At 40.4% G+C, this 22324-nt stretch overlaps 1 protein-coding gene and 1 pseudogene across 4 annotated transcripts in view; one reads left to right on the plus strand and one right to left on the minus strand.

Annotated features, from left to right (window-relative positions):
* The window catches only part of SEPTIN7 (septin 7), a 105624-nt gene extending 90434 nt beyond the window's left edge, over positions 1-15190 (minus strand). The window contains 2 exon segments of one of the 4 annotated variants that reach the window (NM_001133400.1): positions 13901-13902; positions 14906-15144. In NM_001133400.1, coding sequence (NP_001126872.1) covers positions 13901-13902; positions 14906-14966 — 63 coding nt within the window. In that variant the 5' untranslated portion in view covers positions 14967-15144. 4 annotated transcript variants of the gene reach the window in all.
* A 271-nt stretch (positions 15191-15461) lies between these two features.
* LOC100461497 (glycine cleavage system H protein, mitochondrial-like) overlaps positions 15462-22324 on the plus strand; it is a 32763-nt pseudogene continuing 25900 nt past the window's right edge.

A 22324-nucleotide genomic window follows, 5' to 3' on the forward strand; every position in this document is an offset into this window, starting at 1 on the left:
CCTGAATACACGAAAAACCACAAAATCACACTTTCAAGGGGCATATTTTATGGCACGTAAATTATCTCAATAAATCTATGATAAAAACAAGCATGCACTGTACACTACCTTTCATACATAAATTGTATCTCCTTTCTCACACATATCTTCTCATATGTGCAAAAAAATACTCACAAAAAATCAATCAGAAACTGACGAGATCCATTACCTCTATCGATGTGTGGGAAAGTGGTAGAAAAAAGGAGAATGAGAACAGGGTAAAAGAAAGGTGGGAGGAATACTAAGTCTATTAACACCATGGTAATTTTCCATATATTCCCATTAAAAAAACAAAATCAGCCAGGATGTGAAAAGAAATAGTAACAAATAAAACTAATTGTATTTCAGAAGAATAACATGAAGACACTGAAGGGGGTGGAACAGAAAAGAATATTAAAAAATACTTTGGAAAATAAAGAATATAAAAAAATAAAGAATATAAAAAATACTTTGGAAAAAAGTATTTTGATTAGCATAAGGTATTAGCATACTATATTAACTAACAGTATTGGTACTGCATAAGGCTAAAGACAAAAAAAGCATACACAAATACACTCTAGCAAGTAAGCATACTACATAGTTCTGAAGTTACATCTATGTGTACAATAGATTTTTCCAAGTATGTAAATAAATTGTAGATGAAAGCCAGGTTTCTCAATGTTGAAGAAAGGAGTTACAAGGAAAAGGGAAATGCTAGATTGAACTCTGCATTAATAGATTGGAATCGATGTACCAGTATAAATTCATGGTTTTTAGTATACATATGCACATATTTTTACATACATATACAGAAATACAGATGTATATATATAAATTCATATATTACCTACCTCTGTCTGCTCAAAACATCTACTAGAAGCAGTGACACCCCAATAGCAATGAGCACTTCTGGTGCCCAGATCTTGGTTCTTAATTACTACTCTCAAAAAAAGGTTGCTGGACTCCTTGGACAATGGTTGATTCCAAGGCTTAGGCAGGAAAAATACAAGATGAACTAGAAAGTAAAGAAGTACCCCTAAAAATGATGGGTACATACTGAAAGGATGAACAAGAGCCACCTGAAAGGGCTATCAATGGACAACTGAACAATAAAACAATGAAAAAATTAATACATAACCGAACTGATGAATAAATAAAAGAGCTCTTTCTTACAACAGAATCCCAGCTTTTCTTTTTTTTTTTTTTTGAGACGGAGTCTCGCTCTGTCGCCCAGGCTGGAGTGCAGTGGTGCGATCTCGGCTCACCGCAAGCTCCGCCTCCCAGGTTTACGCCATTCTCCTGCCTCAGCCTCCCGAGTAGCTGGGACTACAGGCGCCCACTACCATGACCGGCTAATTTTTTGTATTTTTAGTAGAGACGGGGTTTCACCATGTTAGCCAGGATGGTCTTGATCTCCTGACCTCGAGATCCACCCACGTTGGCCTCCCAAAGTGCTGGGATTACAGACGTGAGCCATCACACCCGGTCAGAATCCCAGCTTTAAAATGTAGCATCATGTAAACAGAAAATCACCAGTAACACAAACAGCACAGTAATAACTGCCATAGGCAAGAATCACTGGCAAGATACTAAAGTTAGTGGGTAAAAGTGTAATGAGAAATAGTGTATTTGCACAGTCCAACAAAAAACTAGTACCTAAAATATTTAAAAAAACCCTTACAATTCATTAAGACAAATAACCCAATTTAAAAATGAACCAAAGATTTCAATGGACCACCAAAGGTGACAAACAGATGGCAAATAAGCACAGGAGATCCTCAACATCATTAGTCATTAGGAAAATACAAATTAAAATTGCAGTAAGTTATCCCTAGAAATCTATAAGAATGAGTAAAACTAAAAGCAGTGACCATTCCAGGTGTTGGTGAGCACATGGAACAACTTGAATTCTTATTCACGGGGGGTGAAAATGTAAAATGTTACTAATATATTGCAAAATAACTTTGCAATTTAAAAATTAAACATACACCTACCATATTACTTATCCCAAGAATTTACCAAAGAGAAATAAAACATTGTGCCACTACCATTACAGCTTTTTTAAGTTTACAGAAAAAGCATGAAAGAAAATACTCTCCAACTTTTAACAGTTTCCCCAGTGACCAGCACACAGCAGGTACAAAACATGTATTTGTTAAATGAACGAAGTTGTTGAAGTTCTAAACTAATGACTTAGCAGCAATACTACCAATAGTTAACATCAATGTTACAGTAATATAATATCATTACATTATTGATGTAATGAACTTAATGTCAATACTACAACTGATAGTCTCTTATTTCAAAGAGTTCAAAAGCACCGATACACTATCGAATGTGAAATGATCAATATCCCAAGTTACTCATCATGTCATGGTTGGTAAAAGCTTCTCAGAATGGGTAGTTTTGATATGGGCCTTCCTTAACAGATGATAGGACTTCAAGGCAGGTACAAACACCATAAGCAGAAGCAAGAATACTAATATTGGCTGAGTGCAGTGGCTCACTCCTGTAATCTTAGCACTTCAGGAGGCTGAGGCAGGCAGATTACCTGAGCTCAGGAGTTTGAGACCAACTTGGTCAACATGGCAAAACCCCATGCCTACAAAAATACAAAAAAATTAGCCAGGCGTGGTGGCACACGCCTGTAATCCCAGCTACTGGGGAGGCCAGCAGCTGAACCCAGGAGAGAATGAGGATTGCTTGAACCCAGGAGGTGGAGGTTGCAACAGTGAGCCGAGATCATGCCACTGCACTCCAGTCTGGGTGACAGAGCGAGACTCTTTCCAAAAAAAAAAGGAATACTGAATATTACTCATTGTAAGCAGGAAAAGGTCAAACCAAGGAGGTGCTAAAATGATGGCCTAAAAGTTTTTAATATATAAAAGATTCATAAGGCAGTATACGTACAGCTAGCTAGAAATCTGAATTCCAGTATCTGCTGTAACTTATTTGTGTTCTGGCAGGTAAGTTACATAACCTTTCTGAGCCTTAGATTGGGATAACGTCTTGATGAGGTTATTTGTAAGGTATATACAAAACAATTAACATAAAGGGTTTGGCACTTCACATACAGTAAGTAAAATAAATGACAGTTGTTATAGTGGTTGCGCTACAGATGATAGTTATTATTAAGGCCTCCGGACTTATATCTTGCAGAAAAGTCATTCCCAAACCTGGCTATAATCAGAAGAATACGGGGAGCTTTTGATTAAAAATAGAAATCTGCGCCCCAGTCTAGAAGTAGGGAATTAGAATCTTGCTGATAGAGCCCAAAAAATAATATTTTTAACAAGAGCTCTAGAAGCCAATACTATAATAGACAGATATTTATTTTACTATAATAAGTAAGTTATTTTGTAAAAGTAGTGTTTTAGGTATAGTAATCTTAAAAGATTTATTTATTAAATGAAGTGGGAAGAGACTGGAAGCCATAAGAACAATGAGGAAACTACCCTATAGGGGAAAACAGGTCCTTTGTTTACCTTAGCTAGATTCTAATTGTTAAACGAAAGTCACTACCAACCAACCAGAACTAGAATACATATCCTTCAATTAAAAAGCAATGGAGCCTCCCAAAACTTTCAATACAGATTCAAATAAAAGATGTTTCCATTAAGCATAAAACCCCCATTCCCTTGACATTTCCCTTAACCCTGGCCAGTACTAATGTTGATGGTGCATTTAGATCATATACCATGCTATATTTGCATGTCTGTAGTATTATTTCTGCATTTCCTCTGTGTTGACCACACGTTTAGCTTTCAAAAAGAAAGGGGCTTCAACTTTTCAGCAAATCCAAAACTATTCCAAAATTAAAAAAAAAAAATGGGGGGCAGGGAAGGGACATGGGGCCTATGTCTATGTAATTACCTCTCTAATAGCACAGCAGCATGCACTAACACAAGCAAGTATTTTTGGTGGGTCTACTTGCCAGCTAAGTCATTCTAGTTATCTTTTTCGCCCACAGTTGAAGTTCAGTTAGCCATCTCCCTAAACACTGTTTTTTTTTTTTTTTTTTGGAGACAGAGTCTCATTCTGTCACCAGGCTGGAGTGCAGTGGCTTGATCTTGGCACACGGCAACCTCTGCCTCCTACGTTCAAGCAATTCTCCTGCCTCAGCCTCCTGAGTAACTGGGATTACAGGCACCAACCACCATGCCTGGCTAATTTTTTTGTTTTTTGTTTATTTTTGAGATGTTCAAGCGATTCTCCTGCCTCAGCCTCCCGAGTAGCTGGGATTATAGGCACCTGCCACCGCACCAAGCTAATTTTTGCATTTTTAGTAGAGACAGGGTTTCACCTTCTTGGCCAGGCTGGTCTTGAACTCCTGACCTCATGATCCACCCGCCTCAGCCTCCCGAAGTGCTGGGATTACAGGCATGAGTCACTGCGCCCAGCCTTAATTTTTGTATTTTTAGTAGAAACAGGGTTTCACCATGTTGGCCAAACTGGTCTCGAACTCCTGACCTCAAGTGATCAGCCCGCCTCGAACTCCCAAAGTGCTGGGATTACAGATGTGAACCACTGCCACTATGCCCGCCTCTTAATAAGTAAGCTTCTAAGCCCCACCTCCCACCTAGTGAGTTATAGAGTCTCCAACCCTGTTAAACATTAGAAATGTTTCCAATGCTGGTCCAGGGTTTAGGACCACTAATACACCCCTAATTACAACCTTAAAATATATATATATTTAGAAAGAATACAAATTAACTTACAATGATTGAAATAATTTATTTTTCCCCTTGTGGTTAATTTGTTTAAATTAATCATAAAAGAAACCAAGTTTATATACTAAACTTTTATTATTAGAAATACTTTAAAATGTTAATATTTGAGAGTACATTAGTTTCTGGAAAATTTTTCCTTGTATAGATCACCTCATACCCCAAAATGCTACATGTAATAAATAAGGTGGTACTCTCCTTATTTTAAAAAAAAAATATAAACGGAAAGAACTAAGATAAAATTACTGAGAATTTTGCCTCCTCTTACACAAATAATGATCTCACTCAAAATATTTACTGTATTCTCTAAAACTGAAGGACAATACATACCAAAATCTTCCTCAAAAGAAAGAACTCGGCTGGGCACAGTGGCTCACGCCTGTAATCCCAGCACTTTGAGAGGCCAAGGTGGGCAGATTGCATCAGGTCAGGAGTTCGAGACCAGTCTGGCCAACATGGTGAAACACCGTCTCTACTAAAAATACAAAAAAATTAGCCAGGCGTGGTGGCATGCGCCTGTAATCCCAGCTACTCGGGAGGCTGAGGCAGAGGAATTGCTTGAACCAGGGAAGTGGAGGTTGCAGTGAGCCTCTGTCTCACCACTGCACTCCAGCCTGGGCAACAGAGGGAGCCTCTGTCTCAAAAAAAAAAAGAACTCATTAACTCATTACAATCTGAATGGACAGCAAGAATATATAAAGATACAAAATGTCACTCCTGCAAAGAAACACTAGCATAACGCTGAGTCTGAAACAACTGCTGCTGTGAAATGTACCAGCAGAAATTTCAAAGAAGTAAACATCTTGCCGGGCGCGGTGGCTCAGGCCTGTAATCCCAACACTTTGGGAGGCCAAGGCGGGCGGATCATGAGGTCAGGAGATTGAGACAATCCTGGCTAACACGGTGAAACCCGGTCTCTACTAAAAATACAAAAAATTAGCCGGGCGTGGTGGCGGGCGCCTGTAGTCCCAGCTACTCGGGAGGCTGAGGCAGGAGAATGGTGTTAACCTGGAAGGCGGAGCTGGCAATGAGCTGAGATCACGCCACTGCACACTAGCCTGGGCGACAGAGCAAGACTCCGTCTCAAAAAAAAAAAAAAAAAAAAAAAGGAAACATGTTAGTACTACCCAAGAAACTGGAGACCTCAGTCTATATTTGAAGGACAAAGAAGTTTCACACAAACTACTTTATTCTAATTTCCTTCAACTCTGTTCACAAACTCACTCACTAAACATAAAAATTCAAAGCACAAATAAATACATTTACAATTATCGGAAAATGTTTATTTTCTATCCTACATGTCTCCCTAGTATTGAGACCCTACAAGACATGTCCACTTGGATGTCCCCCAGGCCTCTCAATTTCATGTTTCAAATTACATATTTCAAGAAATAGCATCTACTCATCTACCCATTCACTCAAATTAGAAAGCTCAAATATTCTGGACTCATTACTCACCACCCACATCTTCCCTAACACCTTACAACCATCCCCCTCATGTCCTTTCCCATTGCCCTGCTTCTGACCAATTTTTAGTCCTAAACTGCTACATTAAACTCCTTCAATTTAATGGCTCCAACCTGGTGCCCTGTCAACTCTCAACAGAGAGAATTATCATCATGATTCTTATGATTACCACTTTTCTTTTAAAGCCTTCAATAAAGATTTTTAAATTCTCAGCACAGCAATACCAGTTGCCTACTTACCTCTTCTAACCTCATAACCCGATACTAACATAATTTCTCAGTCTAGAATAATTATCTTTACTCTTTCACCTCCTTTACCTAATCACTCCTACCGACTTTTAAAGATTCACCTTCTCCAGCATGGAAAAGGTATCCTGCTTTGAACTTTCACTGTATGCTCTACATAACTTTATATCGTAGCACAAATTTTTTACTAAATGCAAGCCAGTTATGGGGACACAAAGGTGAACAAAACACAGTCCTAGACTTTAAGCACAGTGGAGGGAGAAAAATAAAGTCAACTGCAATATAGTCTGATAACTTTTTTTAAGCTAACACCTCAGTGTTTATTATACGCCAGGCATCATGCTAAGGATTTGTCATGTACTATCTCATTTACTTCTCCAATAACCTTATGATTCCCACTTTAGAGAGAAGGAAAAATAGAAGTTCTGTTATTTGCCAAAGGTTCAGTTAAGCTTTAGAATTGAGATATGAATCCAAGTCTGACTCTAGACCCAAAACTCTTAATCACCATGCCTCTACTTCTACTGCCACAGCATTTAATTCAGTTTCCCCAGTGGCCAGCACACAGCAAGTACAGAATGTGTATTTGTTAAGTGAATGAACTTGATTGTTGAAGTTCTAAACTAATGATTTAACAGCAATATTACCAATACTTAACATCAATGTTGATACTATAACATCAATATATTATTGATATAATGACAATGTCAATACTACAACTTTTAAGCGGTAGTCTCCTGCTTCAAAGAGTTCAAAAACTAACAGTTAGTGTATTTGTTAGATACACTAACAAATGTGAAAAGATCAATATCCCAAGTGACTCATCATGTCATAGTTGGTAATAGCAAAACACTGGAAATTAATGTCTATCAGAGGCAGACATGTTAAACGAATCATAATATATCCCATATCATGATCTATCCATATGCTATGGTCTTAATGTGTTCTCCCAAAATTTGTATGTTGATACTGAATCACTAGTAACGGTATTAATAGGATTAATAACCTTATAAAAGAGGTGCAAGGGAGCTGCTTGACCCTTTTGCTCCTTCTACTGTTAGGGCACAGCATTTGTTCCCTCCAAAGGAAGTAGCAATTAAGGTGCCATCTTGGAAGCAGAGACGCCAAACCTGCTGGCACTGTGATCTTGGACTTCCTAGCTTCCAGAATGGTAAGAAATAGATTTCTGTTCCTTATAAATTATCCAGTTTCAGGTATTTTGTTGGAGCAGCACAAACAGGCTGAGATATCATGTAATGGTTATGCAGCTGTATAAAAGAATAAGAATGCTCTTTATGTACTGATACAGAATAACCCAAATTACACTCATTGGAAAGAAACATGTGGGAAATAATGTGTCTTATGCTACCAAGGGTGGGGGCAGGAAGGATAAATGTTTTTAACTTCCATATGCAAAAAACACCTTTGGAAGAACATACAAAAAAACTGTTAACACAGGATGCCTGAGGAGTAGGAACCTGGGTGACTTGGGGGTAGAAGTAAGAAGGAGATTTCACTGTGTCTCTCTGTTTAACCTTTTGAATTTTGGACCAAGTGATTATATTACCTATTTAAAAAAGAAAAAAAACAAAGAAAAAAAACAAACCAGGCCGGGTGCAGTGGCTCGCACCTGTAATCCCAGCACTTTAGGAAGCCAAGGCAGACAGATCACGAGGTCAGGAGAGACCAGCCTGACCAACATGGTGAAACCCCGTCTCTACCAAAAATACAAAAATTAGCCAGGCGTGGTGGCATGCGCCTGTAATCCCAGCTACTCAGGAGGCTGAGGAAGGAGAATCGCTTGAACCTAGGAGGCAGAGGTTGCAGTGAGCCAGGATCATGCCACTAGCCTGGGTGACAGAGCAAGACTCCGTCTCAAAAAAACAAAACAACAACAAAAAACCTCCCAATAAAATTTTTAAAAAGCAACCAGGCGTGGTGGCTCACACCTGTAATCCCATCACTTTGGGAGGCCAAGGCAGGTGGATCACCTGAGGTCGAGAGTTCGAGACCAGCCTGACCAATGTGGAGAAACCCTGTCTCTACTAAAAATACAAAAATTGGCCGGGCACAGTGGCTCACGCCTGTAATCCCAGCACTTTGGGAGGCCAAGGCGGGCAGATCATGAGGTCAGCAGATTGATACCATCCTGGCTAACATGGTGAAACCCTGTCTCTACTAAAAATAAAAAAATTAGCCGGGCGTGGTGGCGGGCGCCTGTAGTCCCAGTTATTCAGGAGGCTGAGGCAGGAGAATGGTGTGAACCCGGGAGGCGGAGCTTGCAGCGAACCGAGATCGCGCCACTGCCCTCCAGCCTGGGCGACAGAGAGAGACTCCATCTAAAAAAAAAAAAAATCAGCCGGGCATGGTGGCGCATGCCTGTAATCCCAGATACTCCTGAGGCAGGAGAATCACTTGAACAGGGGAGGCGGAGGCTATGGTGGCTGAGATTGTGCCATTGCACTCCACCCTGGGCAATAAGAGCGAAACTCTGTTTGAAAAAAAAAAAAAAGTTTTAAAAAAGCAGTTTCAGAAATGAAAACAGAAACATCATAACATTCATGACCATAGCTTTCTTGATTGCTATGGTGTCAAAGTGTCTGATACTTCTTGGAGTCAAATACTTGTTAAATCAATGAACAAAGTTTACAAAAGTTTCAAATTACCACTGCAGGAATATTTCAAATATATTTTATAAAGCATAGCAAAACTGGTGGAAAATGGTTTTGATTTTCCTGAAAACAGTCAATCAGAGCCAAAGATTTTCAGGGCCCCATCCCAGGCCTATCGTTTATCAAAGTGTGAAACCCTATGAGAATCTGTATTCTTTGAAAAACACCATGACATTCATTTTATTTGAAATCTTATATAATAAAGAAGTTATGGGGATGGTAAGACTTTAGAAAGTTACCCAGAAAAAACACTTTAAATGAGTCAACTGTATACATATACCAATAAAGCTGTTAAAAACAAAAACAAAAACAAAAAAAACTAATTCATGGCTATTAGAAATCTTATCAGTGGTTACCTGGGGCAGTAGAAGGAGAACTCCAACAGGGCACAAGAAACTCTGAGAAGGTCGAAGTATTCTCTATCTTGATTAGAATAAAGGCTACAAGATGTGTGTATGCACATCAGCAATTCATTGAACTAAATACTTAAAATACATGTATTTTATTCTATGAAAACACACAATAATGAAGTTACTTGATAAGGTGGAAAGCATTCAGAAATGTAGACTCCTGGGTCCCTCTCCCAGAGATTACTAATCAGTGGGTCTTGTAGTGGGAACCAGTTAATCTTCATTTTTAACTCTAGGCCACGGTTGACCCTTCAACCATACTTTGGAAAATACTGACCTAGCATAATGTTCTATGTCCAGTAATTACTGATCATGCTTTGCAAAAATATATAAATTAATGATAAACTTTTAATACAAAAAAACCTAGGTAATTTTGATTCCTAAGTTTAGGAAATACTAAGAATCTTAAGTGATAGGAGTTCCAGGAAGAAGTAAAAAGTAAGACAGTTAAGGAGGCTTGTTCCTTCTTCCCCGTCTCCTACAATCCTTCAATAGCTGTCCATCACCTAGTGCAGTGGTTCTCAATCAAGGATGATTCTGCTCCCCCACGTGACATTTGGCAATGTCTGTAGACATCTTTTTCATTTAACAACCGGAGAGAGCATGTGCTGCTGGCATCTTAGCACGATGACAGCAGGGATGCTGGTAAATACTGTACAATGCACAAGACAGCCCTCCCCTCCCTCAAATAATTACAAAACCTCAAATGAGAAACTCTGACCTGGAGCCTCACCTCCAATAAAGCTACCAGAAGTAGTCAGTTGTGTCCCAGAGTTAAACAAAACAACAGAATTAAGATGTTACAACTTCAGGAAAGTCCATTTTTACTTCCAGATCAGTGGGGAAGGAGGAAGAATATCATCTTTATATTTCACATAAAGCAAACAAACCTTGAATAAAATGCAAATGACACATGAATACCTAAGACTTAGAAAACTTCAAAATAATGTAAGCAGGAGCAGCTTCAGGCTATCCCCCCAAACACAGGGGATACTTATGAATTCTCAGCTTTCAAAGTATAATATTTTTAAAGTTAACACTGGCCTAAAATATAATACTGTACATAAACTTTAGCATGACAGTCTGTTGCTGCAGCACAGTTTAACCTAGTGCTATGCAAAGTGTGGTCTGTGGACCAGTGAGCCAGTCTGTGAATTATCAGTTTATGTCAGAGAAACACAAATTGAGAGCACAAAAACGGAAATTTTAATAGCAGAATAATTTTATGTCTATTGAAACTAATAATAAAAAATTGGGGCTTATAGTTTCTTTCTTATTCCATTTCCACTTTTTTTATTTGCAGTATAGTCATGCAGTATGTCCAATGTTTTGGTCAACAATGGAAAACATTTATGACAGTGGTCCCATAAGATTACAAAGGAGCTAAAAAAATTCATATCACCTGTGATGTCACAGCAGTCATAAGTTCATAGTACAGCACATCATCTTTTCTATGCTTAGAAGCACAAACACTTGGCCGGGCGTGATGGCTCACATCTATAATCCCAGCACTTTGGGAGGCCGAGGTGGGAGAATCACTTGAGGTCAGGAGTTCCAGACCAGCCTGGCCAACATGGTGAAACCCCGTCTCTACTAAAAATGCAAAAATTAGCTGGGCGTGGTGGCGAGTGCCTGTAACCCCAGCTACTTGGGAGGCTGAGGCAGGCAAGCACCTGTAATCCCAGCTACTCAGGAGGCTGAGACAGGAGAACTGCTTGAACCCAGGAGGCAGAGGTTGCGGTGAGCCAAGATCGCACCATTGCACTCCAGCATGGGCGGCATGAGCGAAATTACATCTCAAAAAAAAAAAAAAAAAGCACTTACTATGTGTCATAATTGTTTACAGCAGTCAGTACAATAACAAGCTGTACAAGCTCACAGCCTAGAAGCAACAGGATATAGCCCAGGTGTATAGCAGGCTCTACCATCTCGGTTTGTGTAGGTATACTCTGATTTCTCAATGTACCGTATTGTTAACAACGCCTATCTGTAGTTTTTAAAATTACAATCTAACCTACTCTGACTGATGTATCTAGTGAGTAGCAAAGCCAAGATTTGCATCCACATCTAACATCAAAGCCCATGTTCTAAATCATTATTAAGATTTTGAACTCAAACCCCAATGTGTAATCCCTACATCTGGATAGCTGGACTGCACCAAGTTTAAGTCACAAGGATTTAGTGTGTCTGGCCTATGCCTTCAACACTTAATGCCAGCCAAGCAGCCTCTTTGGCCCCTCTTCCCCAAGCCCATGCTCAAAGCTTAGTCTCCAGATCTCTGATGATGCAAAAGGACACAGGAGGACAAAAACAAAGAAAAGATTCATCCTCAAGGCCTAAAGCAGAGTCACCGAATGCTACTCTTTCCTTTTGGAAGCCACCCTGGTTTCTGGCTATGGGGGATAACATCCTCTCAAATAGGAGTAGGCCTCAGATCTCCCTAACCATGCTAGCTACATGGAGTACAGGATAAATGAATCCAAAATAAGAAAAAGCCACACGGACTTAACAGTCTTTAATTTTAAAGTCTTCCTTCCTCACACCAAGACCTCCAATCCCTAACATAAGGTTCGAAGACCTTACATTTGACTCATCCATACTGTACATTTTGACCACAATCCTTAAAAAAAAATTACTTCCCCACCCAGTACACAATACCTGAAAGAAAATTTAATCTCCCTCAAAATATTAAGTGCAATGTCCACTAATGGGTCACAACCTGCAGTCTTCAAAACACTGCTGTAGAGGTCAATGGTCTACATTTAACAGTATGCTCTCATATAGCGAACTAAACCCATAATCAAACTACCTTAAAATTCTACTCCTTAAAAACATAATTTTTCTTCAGTTTCTATTATATAATAAAGTTTGTCTTTACAGTCCAAACTTAGTACAGAAAAAGTATACAAAAAGTTTTGTCTCAAAACTTAGTAAAAGACATAAATCATTAGTTTAAAATGTTCAACTTATAATCAAAAATTGAAGATAGATTAAGTCAAAATGTGAAACACATTTCTCAGCAGGCAATTTAGTCAGGTAGGAATTCTCCATCGGCAATTCCCAGAATACAGTCTACAATATGTATACCATCAAATTATAATAAGTCTGAAACTAATCTGCTCTACCACTATCCTTATTCTGACTGGTCCCCTCATCTGATCACTCTCCATTACTGAGACCTTAGAAGCCATAGATGTAACTCTTCTTCCTCCCTCTTCTCCCCCAAGCTTTGTTGTTGTTGTTGTCCTAGCATATTCCTCTAAATTCTCCTAGGTTCTGTAAGGATTCCTAACTTGCCTCAGACTTGTTCAGAAGTTCTGGCATAGATTTACTTAAAATTACTTCTATGGGAAAATGTGCAAATCTGAACAACCAATTTTATCACAAACTTCTGAAATACAATCTTTTAACACTACCTTTCATGTATTATGTATGCATCAAATATCTCCAAACCAAAGTCTGCAACAAAAATTGTTAAGCTACATTAGAAAAAGATAATATCCTTTCTTTTTAAAGGATAAGAACTAATTAAAATCAACTTAACAAAATTTCTGTTATTTGTTGTGAATTTGAATTCCGTAAGCCTAAGATGTGGTAAAATATGTATTTTTAATAACTGTATTATGAAGACCTGGTTCCATCATGTTGTCCCATCACAGAATAAGACAATGCTACCATGCAAATCACCTATGTAGCTTCCACATTTATTTCATAGCTTCACTCAACTCTTATCTCCTTTGGTCCCACCCACTGAACAGCTGAATGAGATGAAAGATTGTTTACTGCTCTCCCGCCACCACCGTACCCGCCCCCATCACCACCCAACCACCCCTTACTCATTCCCTTGCAGTCTGAATAAATAAAGAATCCAAGCAGCAGTAACTGACTTGGTCATTGTTTATATCCCCCCTTCAGTCTATCAGGATTCCATAAATTTCATCCCTACCTGTACACTTTAAGTCTAAAATACTCTCCTCCCCAAGTTTGCACATAAACTGTAGGGGGAAAAACTGACTATGCTCATCACCTGCATGTGCATAAATATGTAAAACAGGTTAAATGCTTAGGGATTTAGATTATCTGTTCATTTACATTCTCAGGGGCACTAAGATAGATATTTTTTCCTTTCATCAAAATAAAAAAGCCAGAAGAAAGAATTCTTAAAGCTGAACTATTTAGCAATAAACTCTCAAGAAATGTAGTAAGTTATTATTTCAGTAACTAAGAAAACACCTGGATGTCACAAATTCTTTCCTAGGACTGTAAAAACCCAAATTTGAAACAGTGTACTCTTCAAAAGTAACTCAGCAAATGGAAATGTCCTAGAAAAATCTCGGTTGCTTATTTCTTACTATATACACAGCTGAAATGGAACTCAGGAGTGGAAAATGTGAATGAAATAGCCTGTCCTTTTTCCAATATGTGGGGGAGGAAAGGAAATGAAAGGGCTCGTTAAGAGAATAACTGAGAATATTGAAATATTTTCAAAAATTAATTTCCCTAAACTTCGCCACTCCACATCTCTGCTCCCTCCCTTTTCCAAGGACCCTTCCCACCCTTTCTATCTCCTCCGGGGGGCGCCCTTCCCAGGCGTTCTCTTTCCCTTACTCCTAAAAATTAAGCCCAAATACCAAATCAAACTACCGATTCTCCCTCCGTTCTCAAGACTCGCCCGCCATCCACCGGCCTTCCGGGCTGCGCCTGGAGAGTGGCAACCCCGAGAGGCGGGAGAAGGAGCGGGGAGGCGACGCGGTGACTGGAGCTGCGGCTGCAGCCGCCACCGCCGCCGCCGCCGCCTCCACCGCAGCCTCAGCCTGGTGCATCCTTTTTCCTCCCTCCCCGCCGCCACCCTCCCGGGCTGGCCCACACAGCACCCTCGCCCAAGCGTTCACACTCGTCCCCACCCTCCTCGCCAGGCCCACTGCCCCACGAGGGGACTTCTGCCGAGGGGGAATGCGGCCGAAGAGAGGAGGGAGCGGGGCCGCGGACGCCGGCGGGCCCGGGAGGAGACTGAGAAAAGGCGAAGGGACGGAGAGAAGCAAGGACAGGGCTGAGACCACCACGCTCAGGCTGCTCCGGTCGCGGAGGCCGCGGCTCTCCGCCGGGGGCCGGCCCGCCGCGGCACAGGAAATGCCGCCGCCTCGGCTCTCCTCACGTTCAATTCAAACTGTCACCGCCGCCGCCTCCCCTCCCCCCGAGCCCGCCGCTGCCGCGCCCCGGGCCCGCAGTCGCCCCCACCCCGGCTCCCCTCGCCGCTGCCTTCGCCTCGCCTCAGGGCGTTCCCTAGCTCGGTCCAGCGGCCGCAGAGCTTCCCGGCATTCGGAGCCGCTGACCCCGAGTCGCGGCAGCCCGAAGCTGAGACTCACCCATGGTGCTGCTGTTGACGCTCCTCTCCTCAGCAGCAGCAGATCTCGCACTGACCGACATCCCCTCCCCCCCTCCGCGACCAGCCCCAGCGGAGCGCAGCCCGCCGATTCTCCAAAAGCGCCTACGCCGATTCCGCGGCGTAGCGGCCCGGCGTAGCTGCCTAGCTTACGCACGCTACAGCAGGCGGACTCCTCCACTGGCTCTCGCCCGACTCCCGCTCCCTCCTCCGTCCCCCGCCCCCTCAGACGAGGCTTCCGGGCCTAGCGGAGGCTGGCTTCCATCTCGCGAGATTACCGCCTCCCCAGCTCCGCCGCCTCGCTCCATTTCGACCATGACTTCACTGGCGTCAGCAACGTTTTGCTGTTCGGGTTTAGCCGCCATGTTTAAATTGGCCGGGTTTCGCACCACTGAGGTCATGGATACTCAGGCCTCTTTGCGTGTTTCTTCAACACTGCTTCTAAGGCTAACCGCGTTACATTTGTTGGAGAAAATCCTGGGAACGCTGAAAAGGACTAGTGCGTGGGGTGCGAGGGTGGGGTCTTGCCCGAATTAAAGATGGCCGTAGTCAGTTCTGCCCCGCGCAATTTCACGTCAAGTTTTGGAGCTGCGGGAGCCGCCCGGTTGGCCTCAGCGCCTCCTTACGGAATTGGCGTAAGGCAAAAAGGCGCGGCTGGAAGAACCAGACTGAGAAAGTGCCACAGGGCGGGGGCCGCATCCGCCCCTCGGCTTCTGGCTACTGACCCTACGGCTTTGTGAGTGAAAGTGAAGAGACACTTCGAGGCAGGTGTCTGTGCCCCACATTCATCCCTGTTTTTTTGGCTATCTTGACTTTCGGGGTGAAAAGTGAGGTTAGGCCCTGTTTCCCCGACCCTCCCTCGCGCCGTCACACTTTGGTGGCCTGGCACAGCCCCAGAGGTCGGCCGCTGTAGCCCCCATTGCGGACTCTGTCGCCACATTCGTATTGGCTCACCTTGTCGGTGCCCGGTTCGGTCCTCTTGGAGCTCACACTCCAGTTGAGGAAATGAATGGACACAGGAAACTACTGGGTAACAAAAGAGTAATAAAGGGCTACGATTGTGTGAGTTTCTACTGTAGCGATGAATGTCGCTGTCATTGGAACCTTCCCCAAGTGCCTTCTAGTGAAAGCCTTACTTAACTCGGAATAACCTGTGGTCTTTTGTACATTTCTTGAACGTAATGGCTCTTTTGGTTGTATTCTTCATGCACATGTGTTACTTTTCCTGTTTAACTACATGTTAAAGAAATGTGTATGTTCTTGTTTAACTGCATGTTTAAAAAAAGTATGTGTATTTCTAAGTTATGGGCACGTGCAAGAAAGTTCAGAGCAGAATAGCTTATATTAGTGAAACAATAAATGTCTACTAATAGGAGAATGGATGAATAAGTGTCATCGTTGAACAAATTGACATACAACACTAACCAAAAAATCAGTGAACTAGAGCTACCATTTTTCATATGGATAGAGTCATTAACCTAATATTGAAGAAATGAAAAGACAAGTTGCAGAAAGATATACATGACATACCATAAATAAAAGTTTAATAATTATTAAAAAGTAAGATCAAACTAAAAATTGTATAAGGAAATGATAGATACCAAATTCAGAATACTAGTTGCTTCCAGAGACGAACAGAAGGGAATGTTAACAAGGAGGGTTCATTTGTATCTATAACGTTTATTTTCTACCAGAAATATCTTGAAAATGTGGCAAAACATTAAGCTAAGTAGAGGGCACATGGGTGTTCACTTGTAATTATTTCCTTTACTGTTCTATATACTTGAAATATTTCCAAGTAATTTTTTTAAGAAAAGAAACTTACAGAAGCAACTTATTTTGTATCTTGATATATGCCATTTCATGTCTACATTTTTACTGAACTGCTTATGAAGTCTGTTGCAACTTATCTGTTCAATCATTGTTTTAAGTTTCTGAAACTTAAAATGAACTTTTACTTTGGGAAATTTTGTTAAATTTCTATTTTTGAAAAAAAGCAGTGTAGCAAGGAGGTAAATGTATATAGCCTCCGGAGTCAGACTGTCTGAGGTCAAATCCCAGCTCTCCATTTATTAGGCTTGCAACCAAGAACAAGTTACTTAAACTTTTCTGTGATCCATTTTCCTCATCTATAAACGGAGATAATACTTATCTAACAGGATTTTGATAAGCGTTAAATAGACTAATACATGAACACGGTGCTTAGTCAATGCTTAGTAAATATTACCTAAATATAGATTATTTTAAAATATAAAATTAAAACAAATACTTTTATTAATATAACCTAATAGTCTAAAGGAAGTAAATCTTTGCCTCCCATCTCTATTGATAATATTTCTTTGAGGAAGATCTCTTAATGGGTATGAAAGAGGTGAGTTCTGTTATTTTGTGCTATGAAAATGGATAAATTCTTAATATAAACAATATTAAATTCCTTGTCTGAAGTTTGTTCATGTTCACCCCACACTGTGATAGCTTCACTACTTTTCATTGAAAATTACACAGAGTGGCCGGGCGCGGTGGCTCACGCCTGTAATCCCAGCACTTTGGGAGGCCGAGGCGGGCAGATCACCTGAGATCAGGAGTTCGAGACCAGCCTGGCTAACATGGTGAAACCCCGCATCTACTAAAAATACAAAAAATTTGCCGGATGTGGTGGCGGTACCTGTAATTCCAGCTACTGGGGAGACTGAGGCAGGAGAATCACTTGAACCCAGGAGGCGGAGGTTACAGTGAGCCCAGATAGCACCACTGCACTCCAGCCTGGGCAACAAGAGCCAAACTCCGTCTCAAAAAAAAAAAAAAAGTTTACGGAGTGTTACAGGCAATGAAATAATGATATTCTGAGGAACTTTCTTTGTAGGGAGGTTTCATAGCCAATGTTCTATAATGTATATATGTGTGTTATGCAAATTATACGTGGTGCACGAGGAAAGAGAATTGTATTGATTTTATGATCTCTTTATTGCACTGTTCAGTATAGTTGTTAATAAAATATAGCCTAGACTTTAACCTACTGACTCAGAAACAGGTTTAAAAAAAACTGATCTGAAATTCTGGACAGACCATATAGATGGTTTCCACCACATATTTACAGCGTCCAAACTCAAATGGGCCTTCAACTTTACCAAGCAATGCTTGTTTCCCTAGTTGGCTCTCTCTTAATTTCCACAACAGCCACTTCTGATTTTCTCCTTTTCAAACCACTCCCCTCACTTATTCTCAAATAAGAGAATAGAAAAAAATAGAAACTATCAAAGAGAAACTCAGGCTGAGCGTGATGGCTCATGCCTGTAAACCCAGAACTTTGGAAGGCCGAGGCAGGCACATCACCTGAGGTCAGGAGTTCGAGACCAGTCTGGCCAACATGGTGAAACCCTGTTTCTACTAAAAATACAAAAATTAGCCGGATGTGGTGGCGGGTGCCTGTAATCACAGCTACTAGGGAGGCTGAGGCAAGAGAATTGCTTGAACCCAGGAGGGCAGAGGTTGCAGTGAGCCAAGATCGTACCACTGCCAGCCCTGGTGACAGAGCAAGGCTCTGTCTCAGAAAAAAAAAAAAAAAAAAGAGGAACTCCAACAATTTTATGTCTCCATACTCATTCTTTCAAGTGTCACAATAGATTAGGTGTCCCCCTGTCTGAGGCACATATCTCTGCCAGTTCCCTGTATTCCATCTCTTTGTGCTCGTTCTCTAGATTCTCACTCCTCCTGCCTTTCCAGGAACTGCAGTCAATGGGTTCTTTATTCAACAAGCTTCTGGATTCTGCAACTACCACTCCACTGAAATTCTCAGCAAGGTCACCAAGAACCTCTGTGTTCAATCCAGTAGACCCTTTGTCTTATTTTCCTTGACCTCTCTGCAGCATTTGATACTAGAACCCTTGGTCTTCTGTATTCATGTGCCTTGATGTGTGAAACCACACTTTCCTAGTTTTTCTCCTAGATCTCTGTGTCTTTATTTTACCTTTCAGGACCCCCTTCTGGCTGTCAAATATCCATGAACCCCAAAGTTGTGTGCAGTTTGTTTCTATCTCACTTTTTACATTCTCCTTTACGTGGTCTCATTCACCTTCATGGCTTCAGCCGCCATATATACACTAGTAACTCCTAATGCAAATTTCTAGTCCAGTTCTCTCTTCTGACTACAGATCTACATGTCTTATTGCCTTCAAAATATCAGTCCTGGATGTTCCAAGATATCTCAAAAATCCCAAACTAAACTCTTTATTTTACCAGCTTTTATGTTTCTAATCTCTAAATGGTATCATCAGCCCACTTTTGTAAACCAGAAATATGGGTATTATACTCAGCCCATCTCTCTCTGTCAGCCATTAGAAAGCCCTATAGTTTTTCCTTCTCAACTCTAATTTTCCATTTCTCTCCGCTTCATTACTATTCTGCTTAAGCCAATATTAGCTCCTGCCTCAACTCCTTGCAGTAGCTTTTCTGGCCTGTTATACTGCAACTCATCCTTCACATTGTACCCAGAGTGACCTTTCTAAACTTTAACTATGTCAGTCCCTTGTTTAAAGTCTTAAAATTTTCCTTGAGGAAACTTTCATGACGCATTCCCTCATATCTGGCTAATCTGCTATACCTTGCTCACTCTAAATCCTAGTAAGCCCTGCTGCTCCCACTTGCTCTCCTTTTTACATTTGCATTCCTTACCTGGTTTTTCCTTTAAGTCTCAGCTTAACCACTATTTTCTCTAAAAGTCTTCCCTGATCACCAAAAACTAGGCTAGGTACCCTCTCACCTCCCATGGTATCTTGTGTTTTCTCCTATTGTAGTTCTAGTAGAGTTTTGCAAATATTTATCTCTCTTCTATTTAAGAGAGACAAGTCTAAGTCTAAACTCCTTAAAGTCACGATCTCTTGTCTTATCCACCTCTGTAGCCTCAGCACCTGGCCCAGGATATGGTATTCATTACTTTATTCGACAATTACTTCTTGAGTGATAATTGGATACTAGGCACTAGCACAGTGGTTAAAGTGTGGAATGGGGAAACCTCAAGAGGGAATCTCTTGAGATGTGCCAAGAGGTCAATGTCTTAATTACAATAATAAGACATATTTTTTACCTTTTTCGTTCCCATTCTTTAATGAGCACACAGTGTCATTTTCCAGAGACGGTGTGAAGTGTGATATTGCAACAGCTTGAATGCAAAAACAAAATAATCCAGCTATCTTCTATTAAGCTAGACATTAAAGGGTTTTGCAAAAATGTAAAGCAATGGCACTCCAAACTATTTCTTTGTTGTTGTTTTGGAAGATCTGTATCTTCCAACGTTACATAACAACATAAATAATATATTTTTTACATAACATAAAAAATATATTTTTACATAACGTAAAAAATATATTTTGATGAAAAATACGTAAAAATAAGTTATTTTTCATCAAAATATATTTTTTACATTGTTATGTAACGGTTTAGTGCTATTTGATGAATTTTAATGAATTGGTTTTTTAATGAAGTAGTAATATTTTAAAACATTCTCAGTTTTAATTTTTAATACAATAAATATCAATAGTCACATAAAGAAACACTCTTTGGGGTTCTCGATAATATTTAAGAATGTAAAGGACTACTGAGACCAAAAGTTTGAGAACTGCTGCACAAGCACATATGTGAGCTCAATGTAGATGTGTTAAATAATTAGTGAATGTCAGTTTGCCGAAACTCCGGCACATAGCTGCTTAATGTTTCTTAATAAAGGTTCCTTCCAAATGCCCAGACTTCATATCTGAACAGGTAAAAATATTACCCAGATTTAATATTTGAATATGCATAAGTGAAAGTATTATTTAGGTCAATGTGTTTTGTAAACTATGGAGTGTTATGCAAATATTCTTGCTTTAGTAATTGTCTGTGATAAATATGGACCAACATTCTAGCTGGTAGTAGAACCCGGACTACTTATAATAACCTGAAGATGAGAATTTTTATAGCCAGCCATTTCACATTAATCTCATTTAATCCATATAACAATTTTATGAAATAGGTATTACACCCACTTTTTAATTGAGTAAACCAAAGTTCAAAGAAATGAAATTATTTCCCTTTAGCTCTTAACATTTTATAAGGCTCTGAGACAAGGTTCACAGAACTCATACTTTTCCAATACATGAGATCTCAGGTGAAGAGATTTGTTTCCCTATTGTCCTGAATCCTATCCTTTATTTGCTGGACGTTAGTCTGGTGAGAGGGTAAGATGATTGTTACAATTTTCAGGTACTTTTTTACCTTTGATGCAAGAAGAAGGACCAGTGAATGGTATTAGGTCTATATGAAGGTTCTATTTGAGGGCCAACTCAGAATACAACAGTAAAAATGAGACGGCACCTCTCAGAGAACAGATCTGTCCTGTTTTCTATGTTACCAAAAATTAGCAAACATGGTCAGGTTGAGTGGTGGAGGTGAAGCTTGAGACTTCAGCTGTGTATTTTATGAACCAGGTTAGGCAATCCACAATATTTTGCTATTAACAGTAACATCCAAGTATCCAAAAAGCCCTTGAGTGCTTTATATTCCTCCTTTGAAGGATACTGGAAGAGGATTGAGAAATTATGTGGAAAAGAAAGAGCCATTAACTAAAACTTTTTTCTTGTGAAAATTAAAGATATGTAACTTGTTAATAAAAGCTGAAACTAGGGCCAGGCACGGTGGCTAATGCCTGTGATCCCAGCACTTTGGGAGGCCGAGGTGGGTGGATCACGAGGTTAGGAGTTCAAGACCAGCCTGGCCAACATGGTGAAACCCTGTCTCTCCTGAAATGCAAAAATTAGCTGGGCGTGGTGGTGCACAGCTGTAATCCCGCTACTGGAGAGGCTGAGGCAGGACAGTGGCTTGAACCTAGGAGGCGGAGGTTGCAGTGAGTGGATTGTGCCACTGCACTTCCAGCCTGGGTGACAGAGCAAGACTCCGTCTCAAAAAAAAAAAAAAAAAAAAACAAGTTGAAACTAATTTAGTTTCGTATGAATTAATTTTTTTTTCAGGTCAGATTTAAAATATGAAAACTCTTGATTCAAGATATAGCCAGCCTCCGTTCTGTGGGTTCCACACCCATGGATTCAACCAACCACAGAAAATTTTTTTTAAATTGCATCTGTACTGAACATGTACAGACTTTTTCTTGTCATTATTCCTTAAACAATATAGTATAACAGCCATTTACATAGCACTTACATTGTATTAGCTATTATAAGTAATCTAGAGATGATTTGAAGTATAAGAGAGGATATGTATAGGTTATATGCAAGTACTACACCATTTCATATCAGGGAGTTGGGCATCTGAGGATTTTGTCATCCACGGGAGGTCCTGGAACCAATCCCCCTCTGATACTGAGGGACAACTATTACACAAGAGAAATATTCTACTATTCACAAAATCCTGT

This window comes from Pongo abelii, chromosome 6, assembly GCF_028885655.2.
Source record: "Pongo abelii isolate AG06213 chromosome 6, NHGRI_mPonAbe1-v2.0_pri, whole genome shotgun sequence".
In the NCBI taxonomy this organism is placed as follows: domain Eukaryota; kingdom Metazoa; phylum Chordata; class Mammalia; order Primates; family Hominidae; genus Pongo; species Pongo abelii.